Genomic DNA, 17,167 nt, shown 5'->3' on the forward strand with positions numbered 1-17,167 from the left:
GTAGAACTGGTGCCTGACCTGTTACTTTGAGATTTCCCATGCTGAGGAGATCAATTTCAAAGCTGCTTTTTATTTGGCTTTTCTTTGATTAACCTTGTTGTACCAGAAATTGAGCAATCCCTGGTCCAGCACCATCGGAAGTATCGTTTCACTTCGAGGACTTTGTGACTACAGCATATTTAACATGCCCCAGTCACCATCAGCGAACTCGGAACCCTCCAGTTACAAGTCCGAGGTTTTTCTGATCAGGCCTGAGCATATACTTTAAACAGGGGTGTCATAGCGCAGACTGCGCCATTAAATTTTAGGGGCCAGTGAGCATATCGTCACCTCAGAGCAACAGTAGTGTTATTTCTGGAATTAGATAGCTCACTGTTGCTCTGAGCAACGATATACTGAATACTGGGTACAGCACTAGGTATACGAATATATTAAGCTTAAAAGAAACTGTAGACAAATGAATATGAATTGTTTATAAGGTCACCCACTTCTAAGATCAGTTTCAAACAGTCCGGAAGGGTGACCGTATATCGAGATACAGCTCGATTATATCTATTATGATTCATTTTACGACACTATTTTTAAAATTATTGATTAATATATTCAAACTAATTAATATAACTTTCTGAAATATATATTTTTCACGGATAAGTTTGTTTTCTTTCTTCAGAGTCAAGTAATGAGGTTCGGTAGAAAAATCGAATTAGCAGATAAAATGTTATACTTACTATAGTTGGGGCAAACCTAACTTGGCAGTATTGTGAAGGCTAGCCAGATCCTATCTCAGTATTGCATCGTTGCCAGGTTAGGTTTGGCCGAACTATAGCTACCTGAAATACACCGCCAGCTCAGTCATTCCAACCGAGGACTGCAGTTTCGTGCTTATTAGCACTCAACAGCCCGGCATAGGAAGTGACTGAGCTGGAGGTGGAAAACCTCTTAAGGAAGCCAAGAGTGCCAAACAAATTGAGTGCTAATAAGCACAAAAACTGCAGTCCTCGGCTGGAATGACGGAGCTGGCGGTGTATTTCATGCATTTCTGCCTTAGCCCTGGCCAATGGGCGGTAACTTACAGAAATTATAGCTACCTACTTGGCGAATCAGAAGAGATTGAAAATTGTTTTTGAGTTATTGGCTGGCACATTCCATTCTAACATATTTACTACAGACTGCTGCTTGTAAAAATGAAATTATTAATTAAAAAAATTATAGCAAAAAAAAAAAAAAATCGTGCAGCAGTTTGATAAATTAACTATATATTTAAAGTAAAATGCCTAATATCTCTTCAAACCTCGACACAGTGCTTTGAACTACTTATTTTGCTTGCTGTCAGCTTATTTTCCTGTTGCCAAGAAAAAATCTAGTCAAGTATCCTACCGTAGGTAATTTTTTTGTTTTGACGTGTATGTTTATGTCGGGACTCCTGATAGTGTACTCAATAAAAAGTTTATTTGTTACCAAGAGTGTGCACAGGAGAGGGAAGGGACACCCGTGCCCAATAGGGGCCCAATATTTTCAAAACTAGGCTTGGAATATAGAAGTAAACAATATGAAGGGGGGGGGGGGAGGGACGGAAAACTCATTTTGTGATGGGACCGAAAATCTGTGGACGGCCTTGTGTGTTACATATTTTTGATAATGCATTGATACTCTTATCCTTCTTTTGTAATTTAGGTCTCTGACAATAACTGCAAATAATTGGAGTTGTTGAAAGATGGTCAGGTTGTACCTACGATTCTTACAATCTCAAAGTTTGAGTGCCAAAGATACTGATGATGACAGCAAAGGAAACTAATAATTCCGCATTTGTGAAAGCAAATAATGTTAGAAATTGTGTAGCACAAATCTGCAATAAATGAGTTTGTACTTGTAATAAATGTTTTGTTTTATTGAAAACAATGTTAACTATGCACAATTGATAAGTTTATATAATTTTGATAAATTTAAAATTAATGGTAGTTATTGTCTAATGAAACATTGCATGGCTAATTACAGGAACTGTTTTTTTTTTTTTTGGAGGAAGGGGGAGGAGTGTAATTTTTGTGAAGACTGATTTTAAAAAAAAAGAATAATTTGAATTTTGACATCTTGAATTCAAATTATGTTTTTCGCAATCATATTTTTTACGTGTGTGCAGGCATGTGTGTGTGGGTATTTGTCTCTGTGCAGGCGTGTGTGTGTGGGTATTTGTCTCTGTGCAGGCGTGTGTGTGTGGGTATGTGTCTGTGTGCAGGCATGAGTGTGTGGGTATGCATGTAAGTGTGTGTTGTGTAGGCATGCGTGTGTGTATGTAGGATATGGACGCAACCTGGAGACGGTTTTTGCTGGAGGAGCAGCATCGTGAGGCCAGTCGACGGTGGTGCTGGCAGAGGGAGGTGGTGGGAAAATAAAATTACAGCACGCCAAAAACAGTCAAGTGAGAACAAAAAGCAATCGTGATTGCTCAAAAAAAAAAAAAAGTTGTAATGCTATTTACAAAAAAGCAGGAAGTATTTCAAGGTTAAAATATTTTTTTATATCGTTTTGCCGTACTTGGTTATTGATTGCATCTTTCTCTCAATTATACTGCTACTCGTAAATTGCATTTTTTGTCATTTTCTAAACCAAACGTTCTCTCTTTTTTTTTAAAGTAATGTTTCTTATAAAAAAAACAATCAGTAAAAAGAAATTTAACAACATTAAATATTTACAGAATACTGAACACTTAACTGTAATTTGTTTCGTAAAAATATTAAATCCAATGATAAAATGAAGTTCTTATTATTTAAAAGGTTACTTTTATACAGAAAACATACATATCATAAGTGTAAAAATAAATCAATAATTTGCAATTAATAACTATTCATTAAATTTCAATATTTCAACTATGCTGTTGCTTTTAATAGATGTAATACACCACTGAACAATCAAAATGTGATTGAAAAGATTTTTTGTTTCAAAGTTTTATGTACAGGGTATCTGTTATATTCAGAGTTTTCAAGTCCATGACTTTCTGTTGACATTTCTCGCAATAATTGTGCTTTGTGAAAATAAAATTGCATCTGAGCTGCGGTTACCCCCCCCCCCTTCAATATACTTCTAAAAATTCAACTTTAAGCAAAATGTATTGAGCTAAGCTATTATTATAACTAAAAACCAATTAAAGCAACAATTGTTTGTGATGCAAGTTACATGGAAAAAGTAAGATCAATATATTTTTTTGCGATTTACAATGAACCATGAAAATTTAAAATTACAATACATTTTAACTTCATGAGATGAAAAAAATATTTTTTATTCTAAGAAGAAAAAGAACCACACAAATAAATGGTTATGGTTATAAAGTTTCGGTAGCTTTCTAGAAAAAAAAAATGTGTGTGTGTCTTTTTTCAGATTTGTATTTAACACTAAAAGATAACTTGCAGATATCCGGAAAAATAAACACGAAACGAGAATGACATGACAAACGTAAACAAGGACAACAGCTGCAGTTACAGGTAACTTCATTCCCTCATTCAATTTTGTGATTGGCTGCCTCGAACTTCCGGCCATATGACGAAACGTCGAGCGAGGAAAACATTCGATTGCAACCCTACGCGTTTTGATCGAACGTCAAAAAGCAAGTTGAAGTGCAAAATTCGAACGATTCCGAAAACGTTCGAATTTGAAGGAGAATTTCGACCGTTCCTGATTCGATCGAACGCGTTTCAGTTGAATTCCCCGCTAAGTCATTTCTGCCTTTATTTATTAAGTATTCAGTGTAACATTACTCTAAAATTTACATGAGGTACTTTTCATTTTGCCTAGTGAAAAGAAAAAGAGAAATAATTTAATTCCATTTCACCAATTGATAACAGCCATTACTTATGAAAAGTGACTACTAAACTTAAATTTTCTGGTTATTGAATACTAATTTAAAATTTAAAATTCCAGATTAACTTATAGTGTAAATAGTTCCTCTACTTATAAAGAATGAAGTTTTGGTTGGTGTGCTTGTGTGTTTAAATTTTTTTTTTCATATTTTTTTTTCATTCTTGTTAAGAATAAAAATTTTCCTATCTAGCAGAGAAAGTGGGGAAACATTTCCATTCATTCATGCTGAAAAAGCATAGAAGTTTCCTTTATGTAACGCTTTGTCATACGAACATTTCCAGTATGAAATTTATCCTTTTTCAATACTGATGGCAGCTTTATCATTTAATATTTCTTGCTAAATTTCATGGGAGGGGAGGGGGGGCATGATAAAATGTATAGATGTCGCAGAGTCAATAGATATCAATAGTGTTTTAGTATTACAGTTTGTCTAGACATGAGATTAAGTACAGTCGGACCTCCATACATCGAAGTAGCAAATTGATGGAAAAAAATTCAATATATAGAATTTTGATCTATAGAAACAATCTTATTTTATCCTAAAATTCTTCTAAAACATTAAAATTAAAACTCATCCCTATCACAATTTTCGTGTATGAAACCTAATTTTTAATTTATATGAGCATTGGATTAAATGAAAGTTAATAATTAAAAAAATAACAGAAATTGCATTTTTGCGCTTTCATACATCTTCATTCTTCGGCAATTCAACTTGATCCACAACAATAGGGGATTTTCATTTTGACGATGTAATCGCAAGAAAATAAAAAATCAATCTGCTTAACTTGAATGAGTTTTATTGCAGCTAACAAGACTAGGAATGATAATCAATGGACAAAAGGGCTAACTTGAAACTGATTTTACAATGTTAGTGGTTAGAACTAAGATATTTGAAATAAATTTGAGGGAATTGAAGAACTCCAGAACAAAACAACCAGCTATCTACACACCCCTCAACCCCAGATTCTTTATGAGTTTCGTAGCAACCTTTAGTAAACATAATTTTCTCCCCTAACCTTTATTTTTCATGAGACAAACAATCTAAAGTGGAAAAAAAAATCTTCAAATGTCTCAAAAAAAAATTCGATATGTGGAGATTTTTTCGATAAATAGAAACAATTTTTCTATGTAATGGACATAGAAATTTGTTGGGATTTCGATATATAGAAAATTTGGATATGTGGAAGTTCGATATATAGAGGTTCAACTGTATTCAATTTTTCTGATATTTTTCATTTTTTGTTTGTTTTTGTTTTGTTAATATATTGGTGTAAAAACATTTTAAAGTTAGTTTTGATCTTTTATTAGGTTGCTGGAAACTTCCACATAGCCCCTGGGAAAACGTACAGTCAGCATCATGTTCATGGTACGTATTATTTCTTCTCGTTATTTGTAGCAGAGTTGTTTTCATTATTCAATTATTTGATTTCAAAAGGAACATAATTCCTATATATATATATATGAAGAAAGTTGGAAGTTTTTGCTGCAGATTTTCGTAAGAATAAGGGGGGGGGGGCATCTTTTTTAAATGAGTGTTGTATGACTTTACCATGATCAATTTTTTTTTTCACTTTTTTTTTGAGAGAGAGAGAGAGAGAGAAATGTATGAGTACTATTTTTTACATAAACTGCATTTTTCTTTATTAATTTTTGAGTTTTAAAATGGAAGTGACGCTAATTAATGATTTTTAGAACTTGGTTCAACATTATGATCAATGCATAAGTCAGATAATTTGGGTTACCCTTATTTAAATGAGATTCCCTAATCTAGAAAGAGTTGGTTCTTTCTACATTTGATAGATGTTTGTGTAGTTTTTAAACTGTTCATTTGTGTCTTGCTCAAAATTATGTTTGATAACTGAATACTTAAAAAAGTGAATAAAATTGAATATTAAAATGAAAATCTCTAACAGCTCTTTGTGCTAAAGTTTGACCTTTTAAAAAGTAAATTCTTATATCTTTTTCCAAAACAAATGGTGTAACAACAACTTTTTTCTTTGGAAAAGGGGTTTTTTTTATAACTTCCAGACATATATGTTTTGCAATTTTCTCTCTCATTATTTATGACTAATCAGTTACTAAATCTTCAATAGGGGTTAGTATAAACCATATTAGCATCAAGAAATATAAAACTTATTAACTAAAATAGTTAAAACTGAAAATTAAAACTAGTTTCAAGGAAAGAAAAGAAAATTAAAACTTTTTCTAAACCCGGCCTCACTTCACTATGGCTCAGTCTGGTTTTGATTATAAGGGAAGTAAATTAAAGTATTCCAGTGAACATAGATTCACCGAGAAAACAGAACATTTAATTTAATACATTACTTTGTGTTGCTGTTGCTTGAGTTTGCAGTGAAATGAAAGTAAAAAATAAATCAATATTTTTCACTAAAAATGTGAAAATCATTTTATAGTGCATAGATAGTAAATGTACTATATTTTTTTGTTTGTCTGTTTTCTACATATTCTTAAAAATCAGATTTTTACTGATTTTTGTGCTTGCAACATAAAACTACCCATGAGAGAGAAAAAATTTTCAATCCATTCAAACCCCAAATTTGCAAAAGTTGTCCTTGTACTTTATTTTGACAGCAATACCAAATGCAAAGCGTGTTTGAAATTGCTCTTCATTGAACTTAAAATCCTTATGTGTACAAATAATGGCTATTCTTGGTAGTACTGTCAAACCTTGATATCTCGAACCTCCTTATCTCAAAATCCTTGATATCTTAAAAAAAAAAAAAAAAAAAATCCCCAGCATTTTCTATAAAAACCCCTATGTATTTTCTATAGTTACCTCAAATTTATTTTTCGAAACCCTTGATATGTTGAAATTTTCGCACAGAAGCAAGTTTCAATTGTCGTTTTTCTTTGGCAATGTTCATAGTGAAACCAATTCCAGAGACAATTGCTTAACGTTTTCGTCCCTTTTCTTGGAAATTTTGTGAATAGGGGACTGGGGCAAGATAATAGGGGAGTGTTGGTATGAGAGGGTGCTGCAGGACATAAAACTGGTCAGTAAAAGTGGTTAGTCCAAACTTAAATCCAATGTTAAGCGCATGGCATTATCAAGGACGGATGCAAGGGGGGGGGGGGGGGTGATAGCCTCTCCCTTGAGGGCCCTGCGCCGATAATTTCTCCGAATTGAGGTCCAAAAACGATAGTGTAGGCCATCTTTGACATGACTTTAAGGAAAGAAATATGGTTCAAATCTCCCTCCCGGAAACTTTTTGGAAGAAAAATTTCAAAAGGGCAATTTTAAACGGTCTTTGTGTGCTATAACTACGTTGGTTTTCTCCAGTTATTTCTCAGCATAGGGTTATTTCTCGCTCTTTGGTGATGTTTGGAGGCCTTCCACCAGGCATTTTTCAAAATTTAAATCTTGAAAGATAAGATTGTATGTATATGGGGTAGTGTTAGGGGAAGGAACGGGTTCAGTGACTTTCCTCTGGTAGTTTTGCAAATCTGATGTTCCAAAAGGCGAAATTTTAGACGACCTTCAATGATATTAGGAGGAGGGGGATCTGAAACTTTTTGCCGGAATTATTACAAGATTGAGTTTATAAAACGTTTAGAGTAGCTGTATATCAGATATGTTGGAGAGGTAATGGTAAAAAAAAAACAATAGCCTACCCCTTGATAAATTTCTGGATCCGCCCTTGGGCAACATTGGGCACCAAAATTATATGAAGCTGGAAGCCAATGTTTTTCGCCCTAGGAATAACTTGATATTTACCATGGAAAACCATATGTTTGAAGTAACTAGCGGTAATGGAAACACAATTTCATAATTTCATTTGTAACTGTGTTTCTCAACCTTAAAAAAAATTCATAAATTAAAAAGTGTTTGTAATTATAGAACACCCTATTTTTTAGTTTCCCATTCGTATTTTACTGTGAATTGTATTTTATGCTTGTATCTACATTTTCGGGACAGGGTGTAGTTTTCGTACATGCAAAAATATTTGCTTATTAGTAAAATTAACAGTCTGCTAAATGTGCTGTGAGTTTACCAAAAGGTGTTTTAACTATAAACTAACAGAAATAAGTGTATAATTTATACATTTTTTCCACTTTGTATTTCCTAATTTTAGAATGTGTGTTACAGTGAAACCTGTGTAAGTTGACCACTTGCAGTGCATTACTTTTGCAGTCAACTTAAATAGGTGGTCAACTTATAGAGGTTGAATTATATGATAAAATCTAATTCTGTGCCCGAAAATAGCGGTCAACTTAACAGGTTTTACTGTAATAGTGAAAAGTAGGGGTGCAATGAGAAAAAATTCTAATTCTTCGAAGGGTGCTATAGAGGAGATGGAAAAGTTAGGGAACCCCTGCTGTATATATGCTATTCCGAGTGTGAATACAAGGATACAACTGATGTGCACATGGAAGTTATTGTGATTTTAGATAATTTATAATCATTTTTTCATTCTGGAAGCTTTTATTTTTCATTATTGAAATGATTTACTGTCGGCTCTCTGTTTAACGACTTTCAAGGGACCACAAAAAATCGTCCTTAAGTAGAAAGCGTCCTTAAATAGAATGATTTTAACTCTATGGCAGACCAAATGGGTCATTAATATAGTTATCTTAATATATAATAATCTTCTGTGCGGACGTTTGTCACCATAAGGCTTTTAAACGGCTGGACCGATTTTGATCAACTTTTTTGTGTGTAATTAAGTAGTGGCAAGCATGGTTTCGAAGCGCGATGGATAGAATCGGAAACGTTTTTGTTAATTAATTAATTTAAAACATTGGATGGTTATATCTCCCAAATGATTAATATTTATCTTAACCTATTGTTGAGCGAGAACTGAAATAAATATTTAACCCGTTGCCAAAGGACAATAAGAAAGCCAGCTCCACTTTTTGTAATAAAATTTCCTACTGCGATATGTCATTTGAGAATAGATAAATGAGAGAGAGAGAGTGAAGCCTTCATTTCTTGAAAGCAACGATTTTATGTCCTGAGATGTATTTTAAAGTAAAGTACCGGAAGGTTCACGCAATATGTTCTGTCGTCGTAGTTGAACCATGTGACCAGATCGGTGCTTTAGGTTTTCCTAACCAAATAACCAGAAAGTACCGTACCTAGCAACATTTGTTTCTCGGCTCAAATCCATCTGAGTTTTGGCACCAATGTCAAGAATACTTTAAGGATTATCTAACTAATCAGTACATTATTAAAAGAAAAGATTATGGAATTTAAAGACGAAACAAATTTTATTTTCGTCCAGATAAATTACAACAGATTAGAACAGAGTAGTTCTGTATGCAAAAGATCAGCGTAGTGGAAGATCTTTATCTTTCGTGGAAAGAATAAATTCGGCAATGTATGAAGATTAAAAAGTTTTTGTTCAAAAGATCGGACTGCTAACCGGTCGTAGTTGGCTTCGCTCACTCATCGAATGGATTACAGTAACGTGGTGGCATGACGACTTTGGCTATAAACAATAGAGTTGCGTGATCATTTGTTTACATTTTAAAGCTACTGTTAATGTAATTTATTGTATTTTTTGTTTATTTGGCGAAATATTTCAAATTGCAAAGAATTGCTTTTTGTTTTTAGTCATTTCAATTGAAGAATATGTTTTTTTTTACACCAGGAGGGGGGGGGGGGTGGAGGGATGAGTGATTTTTGCTTAATCAGAGAATTGTTTTTACCTTTATCATTTTTTTAAACGATATCTTTTCCATTGTTTTATTCTTTTTCATATGGGGGATGTTGCTGCGGGATTTCCCGTTTGTTGTAGATAGGGTAGTTAATTTTTTACACCTAATATCTGACTACGCTTTTTATCCTTTGAGTATGGCTGAAAGAACAAACCATCAAGTACAGGAGAAAAAATAGTTAATAAAATAACTACCCAGTGGGCATTAGATAAATCAAGTTGTAATAAATATACGTATTCTGACACCCAGCAGCTTAAAACATTTTCTTTTTACTTATTTTTTTCTACAAAACGGTTCACACACTGATAGTTAATTGAAATTTTTTAACTTTTCAATTTACAAAGTTTGAACAGAACAACATCTCCTCTAGTATAAGTTAAATATAGTTAAAGTCGTTAAATAGAGCGTCCTTAAACAGAGAGCCAACTGTATTTTGTAAACTGGTTTGCTATATGAGTTTTATTTTAAATGCTTTACCTAAACACTTTTTTAAAGGTCTTACAAATTGCTCATATTTTATTTCTTGTATTTTTAGTTCATGATCTGCAACCCTTTTCTGCTAGTCAAGTAAGTCTTGTGCCATTATATATTTATTTGTATGCTTAGAATTTTCTTTTTGAAATATAGTGTTTGTAATAAGGTATTTGTCAAATGTTCATTGAAAGTAAACTAAAATTTCTACTACATTAAGTAAAAATCTATGTTTTGCAACATCAAAGTAGTATATGTTTTGCCAATTAAATTAAAAATTAAAAAAAAAAAATTGACTGAGTCGCAAATGTAGAATCGAAAATGAATATTGAAAATACTTTTAAAAGCCTTGTACTATTAAAAATCAAATGAAAGTATTTTGTTTGTTAACAAATAGAAACTGGCCAACAATGAATTCAGTTACCAATAACTTGAATAAGGGCTTAGCCGTATTTAAAATCTGCTTTAAAAAAGCATTATAATTCTAATTCTGTATAACATGGAAGATCCAAACTCATTCTATCAGACACAGAAAAAAATGCTCTTAAAATTTTTAAATGTGTTTTCACTGCAAAAATCGCAAAAAACTTTTTAGAGGTTTTTAATTAATATCTTCCTCAATTAATGTCATCCGAAGACCCAACCTAACAAAGAACACTCTTGATCAACTCCCCTTTTAAATAAAATGTTTTTTTTTTTCAAAATCAATCCATCTTTTTAGGCGCTAGAATGCCACAGACAGATACACAGACGTGTCAAACTTATAACCCCCTTCCTTTGTGTTTCGGGGTTGATTTAACTTAAGCTATCTTAAGCTAACTTTTTTGTTTTTTCGATTCAATTAATGTCCCTGTGCATTTTTCAATCAATATGAAAGTTGCGAGTTCATTTAACATACAAGCTATCTTAAGCTGACTTATTTGGTTTATAATTTCTACAGTATTTATACTTAACCTGAATTTAGTTATTGTTAAATTATTGGTAGTTACTTATTTTAGGAAAATATTAAAATTTAAATTTGTGATAGTTCAACTAGATGTACAATTATGTGCATGCATGCACAAACACATGCACATATACATGTACAGCAACCCCTTGTTGCATTGTGCCTCATTATATTGCTCATTTGAATACAGTGAAACTTCAGTAAGTCGGAAGTTGCAGGGAAAGCGGAAAAATTTCGAGTTATCGAAAATTCGGCTGATTGAAAACAAAAACAAACCTACAGAATAAAATAAAATACTACCACTGACATTTTTGTTTTTAGTAAAACCCATTTAAAGTTGCGGTCCTAGATAGGCTTTCATTGAAAAGATTTTCTAAACTGTATAGCAGCACCTACCAAGGCTACTAGCATTAGGTCTTGCACCAAAACAAAGGAGAAATTCACTTACCATTTGTACAGGTTATCTGAAATTTTTTAATTTTATGACTTATATCCCTTTGCTTCTCATTTTCTCAATTACATATAATTTGTTCGATTATTTGGTTATTCTGTGTTATAAACTTTTGATCCACTCCACTTAAAGTTGCACTCAATGAATATTAGCATTTTTTTCTGACCAACTTTCTGAAGTTGTAAAATAAATTTATCATATTTATTTTTCCCCAGCATGTTGAAATGTTATCTATATACGAGGGCAAATCAAAAAATCTTTGCGCCTATTTTTTATATGCCAAAAACAGGTACATACAGGTATTTACATCTGTACATAGTATACTACGTAACTTACATTATTTCTCCACATAGTCACCACACCGGTTCAGGCATTTTTCCCATCGCAGCACTAAATTAGAGATTCCCCGTGGTAAATTCTTCCGGCTGCCTGTGGAACGACCGTCAGACCATGTTCTTGGCTTCTTTGTCGCATGTGAATCTCTGTTCTGCCAGAAACTTCTTCAGTAGACCGAAAATGTGAAAATCATTAGGGCAAGATCTAGGCTGTAGGTGACCCTGTGAATTGCTATGAGCTTTTGTCCATTGCTCCATACAAAACGAATAACACTTCGCTGCTCATAAGTTGTGGACGTCTGTCGAACAACTGTCATCTTAAATGACTGATAGCAGCTCTGCTTTTCCAAGCAAAAAGCAGATATGACTGGAATGGTTCAAGGAACTGTCACTGCTGGGAATGTATATGTTTTCTTTGCATTCACAGCCATATTTTGGCTGAAAAAAAAATAAGCGCAAAGACTTTTAGATTTTCCCTCGTAAATATAGTCAGACCCCGATTTAACGAACCTCTATTTAACTAATTTTGCGATTTCGCAAATTTTTCTTTTTCCCCGACGAAAATGAAGTCAAAACCCTCTATTTGCCGAATAATAAACTCTGAATTAAGGAATTAGTTAAACAACCGATTTTTTAAATTAATTTCAGCTAGGTAGGTGTTTTCCAAATATTATATCCACATTGTTCGAAGCAGACGGAGACTTTTCTTGGAGTCGGCAATTTTTGACGGGAGAGGAGGCAACCAACGAATAGTGATTCTGATGCAAAAAGCGATAATGAAACTCTCATTAAAACTTACTTTTTCAAATGATTTTTTACATGGCCTGGAAACTAAAAACATATCACATGCAGCAGGCTGCAAATGACACAGTATTTTCTTCTCTCCATAAAGTCAAAACTGAACTATTTCGAGTCAAGAAAATTGTCAAACATCTATTACTCAGTAGTTTAAATTGTGGAATGCTGAATAAAAAGTGTACACTTTGTAATTATGGATATTCTTGCACAGTTGCATGATAGGGATTTTAGATAAGGTAAGTGCAAATTGAAAAAAAAAAAACCCTTTTCACATCCCGATATTACGAATAAGCCTGATTTAACATATAAAAGTTTCGGTCCCGATGAATTCCTTAAATCGGGTTCCAACTCTAATTTTGAAGTAACCAATATTTTTGTGTGACAAGTATCAATGTAGTACTTTTTTTTCTTTAATTGCATTTAATTTGTTTAAATATTAGTGTGCAATTTTACTTTTTGAAATCTTTTTAGTTTAACTTAACGCACAGAATAAGGCATTTATCCTTTGGGAAAAATATACCTGGAAAAACGAATCCACTTGATGGCACAATGCAAGTTGCAGATAAAGGTAAGTTCATAACTTTTTTTTTTAATACTAAAATAATAACAACAACAACTGATGTTTCCTTGTTGGTTTAATTTAAAGTATTTGACCTAAACATTCAGGTATTCACAATATTGTGTTTTGAGCAATTCATATTTAATATTTGTGCATAAATGGCCAGTGCATCAAAAGATTATGGCATCAAACTAGGTGTGTGTGTAACCTCAGGTGTGTGGAGAGTGTTTGATTTACACTTTTTTTAATGACTTTTTTTTTATTTCTTTTTTTGGAAAATTGGACTATATTACTGAATTTTAAGGTTATAATTGATTAACTGACCTTTTCCAAAAAATTGAGCCCATAGGCTGAAAAGCAAGACGAATGGCTACATTGCAATGGGTAGGTAAAGAGCAGTAACTGCAAATTTTTCATTTTTCATTGTTTTGCATTTTTGTCATCTGTTGTATCAGACCCCGAAGAGTTCCTATTTTTCCTACTTTTTCCTACTTTTCAGATCTCTCTCCTCATTTTCCTACTTTTTCCTTTTTTTCCCTACTTTTTCCTTTTTTTTCCTACTTTTTCTTTCTTTAGTATAGAACTTTTAATTGTGCATTGATTCTTATTTTTACAATGCCGCACCCATAATTTTCTGCATGTTTCAATTTTGAAAAGCAAAAGAAGCAAGCAGATCCTGAGCTTTTCATTGACTGACTACATTAATTTCTAGAAAGAACAAGAACACTGCGGCGTTTGCCTGTTTAAAAGTCAATTTTTCGTAAGTAACTTTGTTGCCGTTGCAGCGTTTACGATCGACTTTTCTTTTTATCGCCCCGACTTCAGCCTACTGTTTTAACGAAACTATAAAAAAAAGACACTGACACATTCTGATGCAATTATATATTATTTACCCGTTAATTACAAGCTTTAGTTAAAGCAAACGGCCGACTGTTCAAAAAGTTCGGGAAAAGCCGAATTTCCTAATTGGCAAATTGTTTGTATGACTACAAGTGAAATGGAGCTCTATTTAAACAGAAAGGCAAAAAAGGAAAATAAGGAAGGAAAAAATGAAAAATTTGTACACTGTACATATTTTATTAATGTTAGTGCAAAATAAAATCGACAGACAACAGAAATTGGCAAAAACGGACCACTTCAAAAATAATCGCAGAAACTAACTTTTTTCGTACATAAATGTGATTATTGTTCATTCTAAATTGTAAACACTATTATAAAATTCATTAAATTTGATTTTCTTTCCTTGCAAAGAGTGTATTTGCAAAAAAAAAGCGGCAAAACCTGGATGGGCAAAACATTCCTAATTTTTGGAGAAAAATCGGAAATCAATTTAAATGAGAGATTCTGTTTTTATTTCTTCACATTTTTAAAAGTTGATTGATAGAGCCACAAGCGAATATGTATTTTTTTTTTTCTTTTTAATGGGTATTATCTACTCTGATATATCATCAATATCGAGGAGTTGCTCATCATTCTTATGTGCTGGGTTTATGGCAATGCGGTATTTCTGAACATTAAAATTTTTTTTCAAAGACTATTACTCCTTTTGGGGTGCGGCAATTATACCGATGCGGCGCATCTACTGTAAGTTATTGTACTTAGTGCTTCTGATCAAAGGGTAGGGGGAGAAAGAGATATATGCAGGCATTTGATTCCAGGTGCTCCCCCTCCCCCACTCTCAATTTCGTGAACAATTTCCGAATGAATATTTTTGTTGTATGGTGAGAATTGAGAGAAACTACATTCCTTCCCTTTTATGCACAGAGAAACATTAGAAACTGATCTTTGTCTTTGATAAAAATGTTATGATTACCATGCATGGATGTTTCCTTTTTTTTTTTGGTGACAAAAATTTTTGAACAAGAGGGAGGTAAAAATCACCAAACCATTAAAACAATATTCTTTTTTATTGCTTGATTAAAATTGAAACTAGCCGTAACATTGATTCCCCCCCCCCCCGGAGGTGGCTAGCGAAGGATGTATACTAAATGCAAATTTTATCTGAAAACAACAAAAAGTCCCCAAACTTTTATAGTTAAGCATTAATTTTCCAAAGCCAGGGAGGTAAGAAATTGACCCCACTGACCCCCATAAATGACGTACCTTAAACAAAAATGTATGTTCAATGCTAAAAATACAGAAATACAGAACATAGTACAGTCGACTCCCGCTACAACGCGATTCGACTTACGTGAAATGGCTATAAAGTGATTATTTCACCAGTAAATAATATTTGACCTAACAGGAATTCCTCCCCCGCAACACGAAAATTTTCAGAAGGGAATCACGGTGTGAAAGTGTCAGCTTTGTTATTGGCTACTAGAATATTAATGGACCTTAATCCCTTTAGCATCACTGGCAGTAGAAGTTCCCACACCGTACTAGTCTGAACATAGATGTGTTTGTGTGTACAACTTACTACTCCTCATTTACCTTTTTTTTTCCATTCTAAATGCGAAAGTTGATGAAATATAATGACATCTAAGAGCACAGTTCCATCTAAAGTTTATGAAAAGAGAAAGAGAAAGTTTCTGACATTTAAAGAAATGCTAAAGTTTCTCAATGTGTTTGAACAAGTAGGAAGTGGAGCGAAGATAGCACGACAATTAGGTGCGAGTGAATCTCCCATACGTACAATTAAAAGTCGAAAAAAGAAAATCCGTGAAAGATCGCCGCAGGGGTATGCACAGGGTTGGAGGACACCTGTTGGCCTGGGTCCGAGCCTAAAGTTGGTCCGAGATTTTTAAAATGAGGGGAAATATGTGTAGAGATGTAAGGGTAAACAAACAATATGAAGGGGGGCAGTAAAAGTCATAGTGACGGGCCCCAAAATTTCTGTGCACACCCCCTGGTTCGACTAGTAGTGTCTAAGCAAAATGCAAAAATTATGAAAATGGAAGCTCTTCTTGTATTGAGAATGAAAGAAACCAAGAGGAGGGGTGGAAGCGTTATAAAAGAGCTACCGAATCAACTGAATTTAAAAATGTATTAGAATAATGATTTTATTACGGAGTATAAATCATCAACATCTTCATTTTTTAAAGTTACAAGTATCATTACTGGATCTACTGCACAGTATTATTATAGTACATCATTTTATTATTACAATACATACAGTACGTACCGTACTGGTTTATTTTATGTCACGTTGATCACTGATTTCGTGCACCTTGACTGTGTTTTATGTTAAAACAGCTTTTTAAAAAGTACAAATAAAAATTCAGTTCTTTATGTAAGAAACGATAATGTGTAGTTAAGGTATGGTTTAAAACAGTTTGAGGTGGTGTTAACAAGTGTCCAAAAAAACTAGGTATGTTAAAAAAAAATTTACACTTGCACAACTTATACAATGCGAAATTTCGACGTACGCGAGAGGTCTTGGAACACATCCCTCGCGTAAGTTGGGATTCGACTGTACAAACCCTTTAGTTTACTTATTTCGTTATTTATTTAGTTTAATTATTTTATTATAAATTTTATGTCCCATATTTAAGAACAAATTTATTTTAGTTCTGCATTTTCAGTCTTTTTCCTTTTTTTTTTTTTTCAAATTTAAACATATGTCTCTGTTTATGCAAGAATGCATGTCAGCTGCTGATTATTTTCAACTAAAACTAATTGCTTTTGTATTATAGTTTATGACAACATGAGCTGAAAGTGTTAGGGTATTTTCAAATGATAAATAGATGCTCTCGAATGTTTTCGTCTTTGACAAAACAAATCTTTAACAGAAATTGGTTTTATTGCACCAAAATAGGAGTTTTTATTATTATTATTAGTTTTTTTTTTCACACTTAAAAATTTTGTTACTGTATTGTTGAAAGGTGTTTGTTTGTATTTTATTTTCATATTTTTGTAATTAAGATTTTTGTTTCCACCAGTTTATTTTTCATACTAATGATTGTCAGTCGTCTTGACGTGTGTGTAGTCCTATCTCTTCCTATTTTTTCCTACTTTTTTAATTTTTGATTTCCTTATTTCCTACTTTTTCTCCTCAAAAAACCACTTCAGAGTCTGTTATATGTTAGCATTACTGTACAATCATTTGCTTGTTTGGTTTCTACTAAAAAATGAGC

General features: G+C 33.0%; 1 protein-coding gene across 1 annotated transcript in view; it reads left to right on the forward strand.

Moving 5' to 3' along the window:
- Positions 1-17,167, forward strand: part of LOC129233227 (endoplasmic reticulum-Golgi intermediate compartment protein 3-like) — a 97,330-nt gene that overhangs the window by 16,531 nt on the left and 63,632 nt on the right. The window contains exons 7-9 of the mRNA XM_054867283.1: positions 5,161-5,218; positions 10,067-10,098; positions 13,004-13,100. Coding sequence (XP_054723258.1) covers positions 5,161-5,218; positions 10,067-10,098; positions 13,004-13,100 — 187 coding nt within the window. The remainder of the gene's footprint in view (positions 1-5,160; positions 5,219-10,066; positions 10,099-13,003; positions 13,101-17,167) is intronic.

The sequence above is a fragment of the Uloborus diversus genome, unplaced genomic scaffold (assembly GCF_026930045.1).
Source record: "Uloborus diversus isolate 005 unplaced genomic scaffold, Udiv.v.3.1 scaffold_264, whole genome shotgun sequence".
NCBI lineage: Eukaryota > Metazoa > Arthropoda > Arachnida > Araneae > Uloboridae > Uloborus > Uloborus diversus.